The sequence below is a fragment of the Sinohyriopsis cumingii genome, chromosome 17 (genome assembly GCF_028554795.1).
Source record: "Sinohyriopsis cumingii isolate HCF-2022 chromosome 17, ASM2855479v2, whole genome shotgun sequence".
Taxonomy (NCBI): domain Eukaryota; kingdom Metazoa; phylum Mollusca; class Bivalvia; order Unionida; family Unionidae; genus Sinohyriopsis; species Sinohyriopsis cumingii.
This window is the reverse complement of record NC_142977.1, coordinates 8,698,296-8,714,770: the sequence shown is the minus strand read 5'-3', so window position 1 is coordinate 8,714,770 and position 16,475 is coordinate 8,698,296. Positions and strand designations below refer to the sequence as shown.

Below are 16,475 nucleotides of genomic sequence, written 5' to 3'. Positions count from 1 at the left end.
GTGAAAGGCAGTATATCCCCTTACCTTGAGGATGCCATCTCTAGTCCATAAAGGTCTGTGAGGCAGCTTCTAAGTAACCCAACTGGAGAAAGATTCATCTGTCAGTGAGTGGCTTTGAAAAGGGAAAAGTTTCCCTCCTGCAAATCCAGTGGAAGTCATGAAGCCACGTTTTATCAAGCTATGGCTCTCCGAGATAAAAAAAACTGGAGAATGTGGATTCAAATCTCCATCCCATGGCATCAGAAACAGTTCTGGTCAAAGGCAATGTTTCTGGCAACTACTCTAACCTTGTGAGCTGAAATGCGTAACAATTTTATCTGAGTTGGTGGTCAGGCAGAGTGATCTCCCCTTGTAATTTCTTGATTATGCAGAGCAAATAACCAGAGTGAGGGCCTTCTTGCTTGAGTGATCCACTCCAGGACCAGGTGAGAGAAATGACCACTACATGACCAGGAGAGAGAAACGGCCACTCCATGACCAGGTGAGAGAAATGTTTATTTCTGAAGGCCTGTTTAATATATAACTGCCATGCCAATTCAGCAGGTCTGGGATTTGTGTGAAACAACTGCTGTTATGGCTGCATGAGTTGATGAGGAAAATTCTTTATTTCCCATGAAATTTCCATGAAATTTCCATAGTGAGACTGAGGAAGTTGTTGATCCACTACTTCTCCTATCTGAGAGGTGCAATCAGGATGAGGCAACACTTCGATTCTCTTGCTTTTGTATCACCTTTGGAAACAGAGGTGTTGGTGGCTAGGCATATGCTTCCAGGCCATTCCAATCTATGGAAAGCATACAGAATGCCCAAGCTTTGGGATCTGGGACTGGTGAGACAAATGTTGGGAGCTTGGTATTCCACCTTGTCACAAACTGGTCTGCCAATGGTCAGTCCCACTGGGTGCATATCTGAGTCAAAACCGAGGGATGGAGAGACCAATCTATGTCAGCTGATTGTTCCAGGACAAAGAATCTGCTATTATGTTCAGGCATCCAAAAATATATCATTAACTTCGATGTGGATTTGCTGTTGATGACACCACTCTAGAAAGTCTCACACCAGGCCTGGGGACTTGGTTACATCTTGCCATTTGAGATAAGTCATCAATGCAGAGTTCATAGATAGAATATGGACTTCCTTTCCAGTTAAAAATTCCTGCCACCAGTGAAAAGCTTTCAAAATGGACTTCAGCTCAAGATTATTGATGATACCCGTCCTGGGGAAACCACACTTCACTGGTATCCCAGAAAGACGGTTATAGGTGTGTCCCCCAGCCATTTGTATTTACCTCTGTAAGTCTATCTCTGGTGGTTGTACTTGCAGCGGTGAGCTAAGTTAGTTCACTCCAAATCTGCAGATGGTACCTCATATTTGTGCAGATGGGGAGTGGTTGGTCCAGTGGGCAAACATTTGGCCTCCATTTGGACAAGGGAATCATTTGTAATGGGCACATACAAAGGTGACCTAAGATGATGAGGTCTGCTGCAACACTGAGCAAGCCTAGGCGGCGAAGGAATTAACGTGCGAGAGAGATTCCTTTGAGGGTAATGAAGCCACCATGGTCCCAATTTGAATGACTGTTCCTGATCGAGACGTACTCTGTTTACGTGTGTGCTGAATTCCATACCTAGATGAACAGATAGTTGAGAAGGAACATGGTTGTATTTGTCCTTGTTGATAAGGAAACCCAGATTTGTAAGCAATGTGCAAGAGTTATCATAACATGTTCTAATACATAACTTACCTGATGTTTTTGTAGAATGACATCCTGGTAACTTGATGTTACTGCCTTAGGTTAACACTTCCCAATATTTGTGACCTAACCTTCTTGTCCAGAAATTTCTTACACATATGTTGATTAAAATGTAACACTGTATTTTCCTTGCATACTTTAGTGTTATGCAGTTAATCCATCAAAAAGTATAATCCATAGCTGGGTGAATGCAAGGCATGATTAATCTATGAAGTCATAATGATTATGTCACAATCGTAATGCAACCATCCATATGATGTGTTGATGCTACAACCGTCATGTCAATAAAACATTTCTTAAACAGACAATATTCTCCAAAACTTCTGATTATTCTTACCATTCTCATGTCCCCTGCAAGTTCAGATAAATTAAAACTGATATTCCATGTTATCTATATAATGTAAATGAAACTTGATCAGAAATGCTTTTATATATAGCATTAAAGTTTCTCTTAAAACTTTTCTAATATGACATGTACAAAATTCAGTGAAACCTGTCTTACTGTTCCTTCCATATAAAGGTAACCTATGCATAAAACCCAGATTGTGCCAATTCCCTTACAATATTTAACCTGCATAAAATGGAAAAAAACCATATAGAATTTATTTTCACAATTTCTGGAAAGTCCTTTACATTCAGGTTTCACTATAGAAAGGAGCAAACACTGGTAGATAAAAAATTGTGTGAATCCTGTAATCATAACTTCCTATAAAACAACGTTCCTGTATCACATATCAGCTACAGTAACTACACATTAAAGAAAGGAGCTATCAGAGTACCTGACTGTGCTGTATGAGTTGAAACCTCAAAACTAAATGGTCCGACTCCAGGCTGTACTTGACTGGTGTAGACAGCTACTTTAAACATGTATTCTGTATATGGATCAAGAGACCTGCAAAAGAACTTGTCAGTTTTCAGCCATGTTTTCTCACATCCATGTCACAAAGAAACCTCACGATTTTGCAATTCTGACCATGTCACAAATAAACATGTCAGTAAAAAGCTGAGAGATGGGAATTATAATAAGGTAAGATACATTAATGATTTCTTATTCAACACAACTTCTTATTTGCAATTAAAACAAATTAATAAGCAGTTTCAAATACACATATGTTCTACTAAGAAAAATAATCAATGTAGATTATTGAGTGGCACCAATGATTTGGAAATGTGTGCTGCATGTATAAAATTTTTGAGAAGTAACAAATGACATCAAGACCAGAGCTCAAAAGTGCATTGACAACTGAGGTAACAAGTGACATCACATCTAGAATTCCTAGCGCAATGACACAATGAGGTAACAAGTGACATCACATCAAGAATTCCTAGTACAATGATGTAACAAGTGATGTCACATCTAGAGTTCCTAGTGCAATGACATAATGAAGTAACAAGTGACGTCATATTCATGACATGATATTAATTTTGAGCTGCATAGTAAACAGTGACTGTATAAAAGCTGACATACTCAAAAATCAAAAGATATATGTATAAGATTAGGTAAACATCAAGAAAGGCATTCTCTTGATGGTGTTTGCACTCACCGCATTTACTATTCAACAAAGTAAGATATTGCACGACTGCCTGTATAAAAAAAACTCTGATGTGTAATTATGGACAGCTAGTTAACCAAAAATAGTTATGTGAATATCAATTTAACCAAAAATAGTTATGTGAATATTTAATGTAGAAAATCATATTTTCAACAATCATCTGAGTTGATATTAACCAATGATCTACTCCAGACAAAGAAATTTTACAGAAAGAGACTGTTAAGCATATACCTATCACAATAAAGAAGAAAAACATGTGAGAGACTGATACATTAACTTGAAGAAAGATTTATATTGCTACTCGTCCTGGTGGACAAAATGCCATAATGTGACAAATGTTTTTTACTGTTTAGAAATAAAGTTGCTAGACCTTACCAACCCACAAACCACGTGTTTAGACAAGTAGATGTCGAGAGGATTTATTTTAGCTCTGTTTAAGGACAAGTTGGACAAGTTTTATTCCTCTTTAAAAAGAATATGCAGATTATAAGTGGGTTAGAATGCTATCTTTCTAATTTATAACCTATGATAATGCTATATGCCTGAATGCCTGTATGGCTGTATGCCTGAATGCTTGTATGGCTGTATGCTGGAATGCCTGTATGCTGAATGCCTGTATGCCTGAATGCCTGTATGCTAAATGCCTGTATGGCTGTATGCCTGAATGCCTGTATGGCTGTATGCCGGAATGGCTGTATGCTGAATGCCTGTATGGCTGTATGCCTGAATGCCTGTATGGCTGTATGCCTGTATGGCTCTATGCCTGAATGCCTGTATGCTGAATGCCTGTATGCTGAATGCCTGTATGCTGTATGCCTGTATGCCTGTATGGCTGTATGCCGGAATGCCTGTATGACTGTATGCCTGTATGCTGAATGCCTGTATGCCTTGCAAAAGAAGCACCATTAAATCTTCCTTAATTCAGATTTTTCTGAACCAGAAGAAATAAAACAAACAATTTATGCCAGTTACTCACTACCAGTATGCATACTGTATAATAGTTATTGCTTTTAATAATTTACTTTTGTCAATGAATGATTCTTTCTTTTACTAAATTCACCAAAATTTGTTGCCCATGCAAATAATGTACTTTAACAATATCTTGTTGCATACCCTATAATAGACTCTCTCTCAGCCAGACTGGGTATCCAGATTCGCTGTGTAATGTTAGTCAATGACTTTCTGTACTCTACCACAGAACCAGTCAACTCACTGTTCCAGGTTGACTTGGGGGGAACCTATGCAAAAAAAGTGTCCAATATCTGTCATTTATACATTTATGGTTCAATCATCCTAATCCAATTTTGAATGAAAGAATTATCTCGTATTCTAAATTGTACATGCAACTTCTCAACTGCAATTATTGGAAAACATTATAAATCTGCAGCAAATCAACTTTTTCAGTTTCTCTTCACTGTCCTCAAGAGGTGAAATAAATTATAAAAGCACGTTATATATCAAGATGCAAACCATCTGCAGTTAATACATGCAAAGTCTGTTTAACCAACTTAAAACTGTACAACAGAGTCCCTACATAGATGTAGTTTAGATTTACTGTACAACAGAGTCTCTACATAGATGTAGGTTAGATTTAATGTGCAACAGCGTCCCTACATAGATGTAGGTTAGATTTGCTGTGCAACAGAGTCCCTACATAGATATAGATTAGATTTACTGTACACGAATGTTTTGATATAACTTTCAGATAATGGCTGGACTAATACAAAACCCAAAATATAATTTAAACATTTGGATATACCATTACTATAAACAAACAGCATCAATTTATACAGGAACATTTTATATCAATACTCAAAGACAGATTAAGATGTCTTACCTCCCATGAAACTTGAACTGCTGTACTGGTCAAAGTCTTAACAACAACACTGGCAGGGGCTCCAGTAGGAACTGTAATTAGATAACAAATCAAAACATAATTCTGCATAAAATTGCAAATAAAATTTTGGATTGAGTAAGAAATATATGGTGGCTCACTCTTATTATGAACATGAAGAAACTTGTGAAATTTATTTTAAAACTGAACATTGATTGCAATAATGTTCTTACTTGTTAAAATCAGAGATATTACATCCAATTTAAATCATAGCAATATACCTGATTTCTCACAATATTTCATTACAGCACAGTTGTACTGTAAGGGCATGTGACTTTCAGATTTACTTTTATGTACCTATTTTCAAACAAAATTGATTACATCAGATTCAGTCGGTAAATCAACATTTTCCATAGCCAGTGTTCTGTAAATCTCAAGATTTCCAAATCAGTGATAACTGTCATTTAAAATATTATAAATAAATAGTAAAGAAATAATTGATTGATTTAAAGAAAGTCAATTCAACAAATCACACTTATTAATAAATTATGTTTCTTTGATAATAAGTTCCTGATCACATCACATTATGATAACTTTCTCTGCTACTTCCAATTCCAGCCCTCAGAGAAAGATAAAAGACATTTTTTATTTGACATATTACAGATAAAGTAAAGGAACTACTGCAAGATAACTCCACTTTCTACCCGCTGGTGGTCACTGTTGTATCTAGATATAAGTTTTCTCTTCAGCAAAACCTGAATGAATATATGCATTGCACAGAAGGATGGGAGGGCTTATTTGCATTGTGTAAAGGCAAGTATTATTAGAGAAACATAATTTACTAAAATATTAGCTTTCTTCATTAAATACATTACCAGATCATACTACATTAGCTTTCTTCATCAAATACATTATCGTATCATACTACATTTTAGCTTTCTTCATCAAATACATTACCAGATTATACTACATTAGCTTTCTACAGCAAATACATTACCAGATCATACTACATTAGCTTTCTTCATCAAATACATTATCGTATCATACTACATTTTAGCTTTCTTCATCAAATACATTACCAGATTATACTACATTAGCTTTCTACAGCAAATACATTACCAGATCATACTACATTAGCTTTCTTCATCAAATACATTACCAGATCATACTACATTAGCTTTCTTCATTAAATACATTACCAGATGATACTACATTAGCTTTCTTCAGCAAATACATTACCAGATCATACTGCATTAGCTTTCTTCATTAAATACATTACCAGATCATACTACATTAGCTTTCTTCATCAAATACATTACCAGATCATACTACATTTTAGCTTTCTTCATTAAATACATTACCAGATCATACTACATTAGCTTTCTTCAGCAAATATATTACCAGATCATACTAAATTAGCTTTCTTCATTAAATACATTACCAGATGATACTACATTAGCTTCCTTCATTAAATACATTACCACATCATAATACATTAGCTTTCTTCATTAAATACATTACCAGATCATACATTAGCTTTCTTCATTAAATACATTACCAGATCATACTACATTCTAGCTTTCTTCATTAAATACATTACCAGATCATACATTAGCTTTCTTCATCAAATACATTACCAGATCATACTACATTAGCTTTCTTCATCACATACATTACCAGATCAAACTACATTAACTTTTTTCATCAAATACATTACCAGATCATATTACATTAGCTTTCTTCATCAAATACATTACCAGATCATACTACATAAACTTTCTTCATCAAATACATTACCAGATCATACTACATTTTAGCTTTCTTCATCAAATACATGATCAGATCATACTACATTAGCTTTCTTCATCAAATACATTACCAGATCATACTACATTTTAGCTTTCTTCATCAAATACATGATCAGATCATACTACATTAGCTTTCTTCATCAAATACATTACCAGATCATACTACATTTTAGCTTTCTTCATTAAATACATTACCAGATCATACTACACTTTAGCTTTCTTCATCAAATACATTACCAGATCTTACTACATTAGCTTTCTTCATTAAATACATTACCAGATCATACATTAGCTTTCTTCATTAAATACATTACCAGATCATACTACATTCTAGCTTTCTTCATCAAATACATTACCAGATCATACTACATTTTAGCTTTCTTCATTAAATACATTACCAGATCATACTACATTTTAGCTTTCTTCATCAAATACATTACTAGATTATACTACATTCTAGCTTTCTTCATTAAATACATTACCAGATTATACTACATTTTAGCTTTCTTCATTAAATACATTACTAGATCATACTACATTAGCTTTCTTCAACAAATACATTACCAGATCATACTACATTTTAGCTTTCTTCATCAAATACATGATCAGATCATACTACATTAGCTTTCTTCATCAAATACATTACCAGATCATACTACATTTTAGCTTTCTTCATTAAATACATTACCAGATCATACTACACTTTAGCTTTCTTCATCAAATACATTACCAGATCTTACTACATTAGCTTTCTTCATTAAATACATTACCAGATCATACATTAGCTTTCTTCATTAAATACATTACCAGATCATACTACATTCTAGCTTTCTTCATCAAATACATTACCAGATCATACTACATTTTAGCTTTCTTCATTAAATACATTACCAGATCATACTACATTTTAGCTTTCTTCATCAAATACATTACTAGATTATACTACATTCTAGCTTTCTTCATTAAATACATTACCAGATTATACTACATTTTAGCTTTCTTCATTAAATACATTACCAGATCATACTACATTCTAGCTTTCTTCATCAAATACATTACCAGATTATACTACATTCTAGCTTTCTTCATTAAATACATTACCAGATCATACTACATTCTAGCTTTCTTCATCAAATACATTATCGTATCATACTACATTTTAGCTTTCTTCATCAAATACATTACCAGATCATACTACATTAGCTTTCTTCAGCAAATACATTACCAGATCATACTACATTAGTTTTCTTCATCAAATACATTACCAGATCATACTACATTAGCTTTCTTCATCAAATACATTACCAGATTATACTACGTTAGCTTTCTTCATTAAATACATTACCAGATCATATTACATTAGCTTTCTTCATTAAATACATTACCAGATTATACTACATTAGCTTTCTTCGCCAAATACATTACCAGATCATACTACATTCTAGCTTTCTTCATTAAATACACTACCAGATTATACTACGTTAGCTTTCTTCATTAAATACATTACCAGATCATATTACATTAGCTTTCTTCATTAAATACATTACCAGATTATACTACATTAGCTTTCTTCGTCAAATACATTACCAGATCATACTACATTTTAGCTTTCTTCATTAAATACATTACCAGATCATACTACATTCTAGCTTTCTTCATCAAATACATTACCAGATTATACTACATAAACTTTCTTCAGCAAATACATTACCAGATCATACTACATTTTAGCTTTCTTCATTAAATACATTACCAGATCATACTACATTTTAGCTTTCTTCATCAAATACATTACCAGATCATGCTACATTTTAGCTTTCTTCATCAAATACATTACCAGATTATACTACATTTTAGCTTTCTTCATCAAATACATGATCAGATCATACTACATTAGCTTTCTTCATCAAATACATTACCAGATCATACTACATTTTAGCTTTCTTCATTAAATACATTACCAGATCATACTACATTTTAGCTTTCTTCATCAAATACATTACCAGATCATGCTACATTTTAGCTTTCTTCATCAAATACATTACCAGATTATACTACATTTTAGCTTTCTTCATCAAATACATGATCAGATCATACTACATTAGCTTTCTTCATCAAATACATTACCAGATCATACTACATTTTAGCTTTCTTCATCAAATACATGATCAGATCATACTACATTAGCTTTCTTCATCAAATACATTACCAGATCATACTACATTTTAGCTTTCTTCATCAAATACATGATCAGATCATACTACATTAGCTTTCTTCATCAAATACATTACCAGATCATACTACATTTTAGCTTTCTTCATTAAATACATTACCAGATCATACTACACTTTAGCTTTCTTCATCAAATACATTACCAGATCTTACTACATTAGCTTTCTTCATTAAATACATTACCAGATCATACATTAGCTTTCTTCATTAAATACATTACCAGATCATACTACATTCTAGCTTTCTTCATCAAATACATTACCAGATCATACTACATTTTAGCTTTCTTCATTAAATACATTACCAGATCATACTACATTTTAGCTTTCTTCATCAAATACATTACTAGATTATACTACATTCTAGCTTTCTTCATTAAATACATTACCAGATTATACTACATTTTAGCTTTCTTCATTAAATACATTACTAGATCATACTACATTAGCTTTCTTCAACAAATACATTACCAGATCATACTACATTTTAGCTTTCTTCATCAAATACATGATCAGATCATACTACATTAGCTTTCTTCATCAAATACATTACCAGATCATACTACATTTTAGCTTTCTTCATTAAATACATTACCAGATCATACTACACTTTAGCTTTCTTCATCAAATACATTACCAGATCTTACTACATTAGCTTTCTTCATTAAATACATTACCAGATCATACATTAGCTTTCTTCATTAAATACATTACCAGATCATACTACATTCTAGCTTTCTTCATCAAATACATTACCAGATCATACTACATTTTAGCTTTCTTCATTAAATACATTACCAGATCATACTACATTTTAGCTTTCTTCATCAAATACATTACTAGATTATACTACATTCTAGCTTTCTTCATTAAATACATTACCAGATTATACTACATTTTAGCTTTCTTCATTAAATACATTACCAGATCATACTACATTCTAGCTTTCTTCATCAAATACATTACCAGATTATACTACATTCTAGCTTTCTTCATTAAATACATTACCAGATCATACTACATTCTAGCTTTCTTCATCAAATACATTATCGTATCATACTACATTTTAGCTTTCTTCATCAAATACATTACCAGATCATACTACATTAGCTTTCTTCAGCAAATACATTACCAGATCATACTACATTAGTTTTCTTCATCAAATACATTACCAGATCATACTACATTAGCTTTCTTCATCAAATACATTACCAGATTATACTACGTTAGCTTTCTTCATTAAATACATTACCAGATCATATTACATTAGCTTTCTTCATTAAATACATTACCAGATTATACTACATTAGCTTTCTTCGCCAAATACATTACCAGATCATACTACATTCTAGCTTTCTTCATTAAATACACTACCAGATTATACTACGTTAGCTTTCTTCATTAAATACATTACCAGATCATATTACATTAGCTTTCTTCATTAAATACATTACCAGATTATACTACATTAGCTTTCTTCGTCAAATACATTACCAGATCATACTACATTTTAGCTTTCTTCATTAAATACATTACCAGATCATACTACATTCTAGCTTTCTTCATCAAATACATTACCAGATTATACTACATTAGCTTTCTTCATTAAATACATTACCAGATCATACTACTTTTAGCTTTCTTCATTAAATACATTACCAGATCATACTACATTTTAGCTTTCTTCATCAAATACATTACCAGATTATACTACATAAACTTTCTTCAGCAAATACATTACCAGATCATACTACATTTTAGCTTTCTTCATTAAATACATTACCAGATCATACTACATTTTAGCTTTCTTCATCAAATACATTACCAGATCATGCTACATTTTAGCTTTCTTCATCAAATACATTACCAGATTATACTACATTTTAGCTTTCTTCATTAAATACATTACCAGATCATGCTACATTTTAGCTTTCTTCATCAAATACATTACCAGATCATGCTACATTTTAGCTTTCTTCATGAAATACATTACCAGATCATACTACATTTTAGCTTTCTTCATCAAATACATTACCAGATCATGCTACATTTTAGCTTTCTTCATTAAATACATTACCAGATCATGCTACATTTTAGCTTTCTTCATCAAATACATTACCAGATCATGCTACATTTTAGCTTTCTTCATTAAATACATTACCAGATCATGCTACATTTTAGCTTTCTTCATTAAATACTTTACCAGATCATACTACATTTTAGCTTTCTTCATTAAATACATTACCAGATCAGACTACATTTTAGCTTTCTTCATCAAATACATTACCAGATTATACTACATTAGCTTTCTTCGTCAAATACATTACCTGATCATACTACATTAGCTTTCTTCATCAAATACATTACCAGATCATACTACATTAGCTTTCTTCATCAAATACATTACCAGATCATATTACATTACCAGATCATACTACATTAGGAGAATAGGTAAAAGAAAGAGGAAACACAGGATATGCTACCTCTACCTCTGTCAAACTGCAGAAGCATGGTTGTTCTACTAAAAGGATGAACTGAATCTAATGATTAACACAACTAGAGTCAATTTGTTAATGTGATGGAGATCCCATTAGGTTTCTGCACTTTCTGATTATTCTTGCTAACAAAAGTTTGCCAGGAGAATGCAGCAAAAATTGTAAATTCATGTTTGGGTACAAACTTATGTTTTCATGACTTGGTAGTGGTCACCGTCTGTGCAGCTGCCAATATTTGAATGAAACCTTTGTGAGGCAATATCATGCAAATGGAAGCTAGTGAAGATAGACTGGGCAATCCAGTCTGCAAACTCTTCTATGTCCCAAATTGAGACATTACATTCAATGCCAGCTTGATGTATGTCACTCGTATTTTGTAAGCCAAAATCTTCATTAGTGTACAACTCAATCTTATGGCTGGATTAGTTGGTCTGCAGTCGGAATCGTGTACCAATGATGATACATACCTTGAAGTCTAGCTGGTTGGTGCAGTATGGTATGTACAGACTACCATGTCAAATTGCAAATCATCCTGTCCTGCTTATTTTCCTAATATTTTCAATCATGGACAGGTAAGGCAGTCAATACTGACTTGTAGCAAAATATTATTGACTGCTATTGTCAAGTTGGAAAACATGCAGTTAAAAAGTTCAAAAGTGTGACTGGAGACTGAAGCAGTGATGGTAAACATTATGTCCAACTAAAAGGTCTGTAAAGTAAAGTTAGACATTATTTGCCTCCAGTACAGTTTCAAAGATTGCAGATTCAAACCCTATGGAGTTCAATGACTTCTTGCTATCTCTCAACTTCATGTAATCCTTTTGGGTTTTGTTTTTTTCAATTTCTAGTGACAATGGCATCACCGTTCCATGATAAGTAACCAAATCATCACATGATGTCCAATAAGCCATGATAAGTACCCAAATCATCACACGATGTCCAATAAGCCATGATAAGTACCCAAATCATCATATGATGTCCAATAAACAAAATTTTTGCCCTTTCTGCTTTTTTCCCCTAAGAATCCAAATATTCCAATTTTATTATGTTGTGTTGACTATTTAAACATTCTAAGTCTTATTGTCTCTTTTATCTTCAACATGTATTGTTTACTGGATTTTAAAAAATTCAATAAGCAGCAGCCTGATCATGCAGATGTTTTTCATGAAACAATAAGGCAGTTGAAAGTATATGAGGTACTCCTGTAAAGTTAATCTGATTCCATGACAAACTCCTCTGAATCTAACATGAAACTAAGGTCAGAATTAAACATGGACAAGCCAATATCAAGATATTACCATAACAATCATATTGGTTTTTACATCAGGGCTGTTCCAGTAAATTGTCATTGGGACCAAGGTAAGGTACTTTCAACATGTAGTTACTCACAGATGCAATTTGAATTTTTTATATTGTTTTCATAACAACTTTTTGAATGATCAGTGTACTCTGCCATCATTTTTCTTTTAAAAAGAAAAAGTGACTTCTATCGATACCATTTGTATTTCAATGGAATGGACATCATATTCTACAAACATGTGCTATGCTCTAATAAAACTATGGCTGGTGGGTGCATTAAAAAGGGCTTTCCTGCAAATAAACCCTAATTTCTGGAATTAACTTAATCTGCAATACTTGATCATAATATTTTAAGTAGCTACATCTAAAGTTATTTTAAACAGAAAATTTGTACACCCATTTCAAAAAGAGTTTACTTGTGTATAAAAAAACTTGTGCTTTTTAAGGATATTGGTACTGAAATTTTGAAAGACATGTTCTGCAATAATAAAATAAATTCTAACTAACTTGATTATTAAAAACAACATCATGGATACATATTTAAGGAATGATGGTTCTAACCTGCAGGTGAAGTACTGGAACAACATGACAACATACTGAAAGAAAGATGGTTCTAACCTGCAGGCAAAGTCCTGGAATAAACCATTTGACTAGAAGGACTTTGTCCTGCATCATTTTCTGCCACCACAACAAAAGAGAAGTCAGTCCAAGGGTCAAGGTTACTAATGTTAACTTTAAGGTCAAGGCTGTCTGATATCTTCTCTCCTACTGGAGTTGACAAGTTACTTGGCAGGAAATACCTTACATAGTACAGTTTTATTGGTCCATTTTGACTCTCTGGGGGAACTGCCTGAAAATGAAAAACAAAAGACAAGGCATTGAGACATTGACTCCATCAGACTGGTTAGGCATCAGCTTAACAAAAATGCACCACACGTAATTATCTATCAGTATAACATTCAATTAACACAAACTGCAGCTTTTGTTTCCTTTCATATAACACAAGACATAGCCATATATTCAAATTCATATAACACACATACATATATAACAAACCACAGCCTATTGTTTCCTTACACAACACACAAACCCTGACCTTGTTCCCATACATATAACACAAACCATAGTCATATGTTCAGCTACATATAACACAAGCCACAGACAGATGTTAACATACATAACCAAAAACCATTGCCACTAATTCCAACATATGTTTCACAAACCACTACCACTATTTTCCATACATATACTACAAACCACTGAGACTATTTCCCATACATATACCACAAACCACTAAGACTATTTCCCATACATATACCACAAACTACTGCCACAATTTCCTATACATATACCACACACCACTGTCACTATATCCCATACATATACCACAAACTACTGTCACTATTTCTCATACATATACCACACACCAATGCCACTATTTCCCATACATATACTACACACCAATGCCACTATTTCCCATACATATACCACACACCAATGCCACTATTTCCCATACATATACTACACACCAATGCCACTATTTCCCATACATATACCACACACCAATGCCACTATTTCTCATACATATACCACACACCACTGTCACTATTTCCCATACATATACACACAATACTGCCACTATTTCCCATACATATAACACACACTACTATATCTACAGGAAAAATAAATGCAAGTGCACACTGTGTGCCACAAATTGTGGGCACCACAAATAATTTGCATGGCTTTTCTCCTATTGGTTTTCAGAAGTTGCATGACTAATGTCTTGTTTTTGCTGCTGCAAGGAACCTGCAATCCCACATACTGACAGCATCTCTGTACTTGAACACAAATTTCAGAATGCCTTTCCCATATGAACAAAAAAATATCAGCAAAATTAACAAACTTCTAAGTATATCATTCATTCAAAATCATTATAAATGTTGATATGAAAAAAGAATCTTATCATCACACATAAAAATGAACAAATTTAATTTCATCTAAATACAAAATTTAAATCATTAAACAATTTAGCATAAATGGCAATGTTAAATAATTACAGCTCTATTTAGCACAAACTGCAATGTCAAATAATTACTGAATTTAGCACAAATTGCAACTGATTTCATTTACCAACCTCCCACTGCACTTCTATTGTTGTGGAAGAGATCACTCTGGTAAACACAGCTTTTGGGCTGTCAGCTGGAGCTGAAATACAAAATCACACTATCAACTGCAGGCAGAGTCTGAGTCAGTCAATTTATTCCCTATATTTCTTTAAATTCTTTTCTGCTGGTGACAGTCTCACGTCTACATAGATTCAAGAGGAATAGCCCTGAAATTTGTCATCTTCCTAGATATCACACTGGTTTTGCCCCAAGGTTTTCAACATCTTCCTAGATATCACATTGGTTTTGCCCCAAGGTTTTTGACATCTTCCTAGATATCACAATGGTTTTGCCCCAAGGTTTTCGACATCTTCCTAGATATCACATTGGTTTTGCCCAAGGTTTTCGACATCTTCCTCGATATCACATTAGTTTTGCCCCAAGGTTTCAACATCTTTCTAGATTTCACATTGGTTTTGCCCCAAGGTTTTCGACATCTTCCTAGATATTACATTGGTTTTGCCCCAAGGTTTTCAACATCTTCCTAGATATCATATTGATTTTGCCCCAACGTTTTCAACATCTTCCTAGATATCACATTGGTTTTGCCCCAAGGTTTTCAACATCTTCCTAGATATCATATCTTTCTAGATATCACATTGGTTTTGCCCCAAGGTTTTCAACATCTTCCTAGATATCACATTGGTTTTGCCCCAAGGTTTTCAACATCTTCCTAGATATCACATTGGTTTTGCCCCAAGGTTTTCAACATCTTTCTAGATATCACATTGGTTTTGCCCCAAGGTTTTCAACATCTTCCTAGATATCACATTGGTTTTGCCCCAAGGTTTTCGACATCTTCCTAGATATCATATCTTTCTAGATATCACACTGGTTTTGCCCCAAGGTTTCAACATCTTCCTAGATATCACATTGGTTTTGCCCCAAGGTTTTCAACATCTTCCTAGATATCACATTGGTTCTGCCCCAAGGTTTTCAACATCTTCAAGGCTTCTGGCACTCATTACTTTTATTTATTATTTTATTTGTGAATAGATTATATTTGTTTAGAGTAGAATTTTGTGTTCAGAAGCTAAAAATATACACACACAACCAACCTCCTATCAATGACAACATTTTTTGAGTGCAACAGGCTATCCCATCATGCACCACATTGCATTTTTTTGGCAAAGGTGACAAAAAGTTTGTATACAGTAAGAGTCCTGATTCAGACTCTAAAGTATAGTTTATAAAAGAAATGGAAATCACCCTGATACTAATCATGAATATGATGTTTTCATGTCTTGGAAATGAAAAAAAAATCTCCATGAAGGTTATCTCAGAAGTAGCAAAGGTATGATATTCAAAATAGAACTGGGGTGGAACATTTAGGCAAA

General features: G+C 33.4%; 1 protein-coding gene across 1 annotated transcript in view; it reads right to left on the bottom strand.

Annotated features, from left to right (window-relative positions):
- Window positions 1–16,475, bottom strand: part of LOC149777714 (contactin-5-like) — a 116,879-nt gene that overhangs the window by 41,590 nt on the left and 58,814 nt on the right. Inside the window, exons 17-21 of the mRNA XM_089940416.1 lie at window positions 15,108–15,178; window positions 13,592–13,823; window positions 5,144–5,214; window positions 4,420–4,544; window positions 2,533–2,645 (exon numbers count right to left, since the gene is read on the bottom strand). Of these exons, the coding sequence (XP_089796542.1) occupies window positions 2,533–2,645; window positions 4,420–4,544; window positions 5,144–5,214; window positions 13,592–13,823; window positions 15,108–15,178 (612 nt within the window). The remainder of the gene's footprint in view (window positions 1–2,532; window positions 2,646–4,419; window positions 4,545–5,143; window positions 5,215–13,591; window positions 13,824–15,107; window positions 15,179–16,475) is intronic.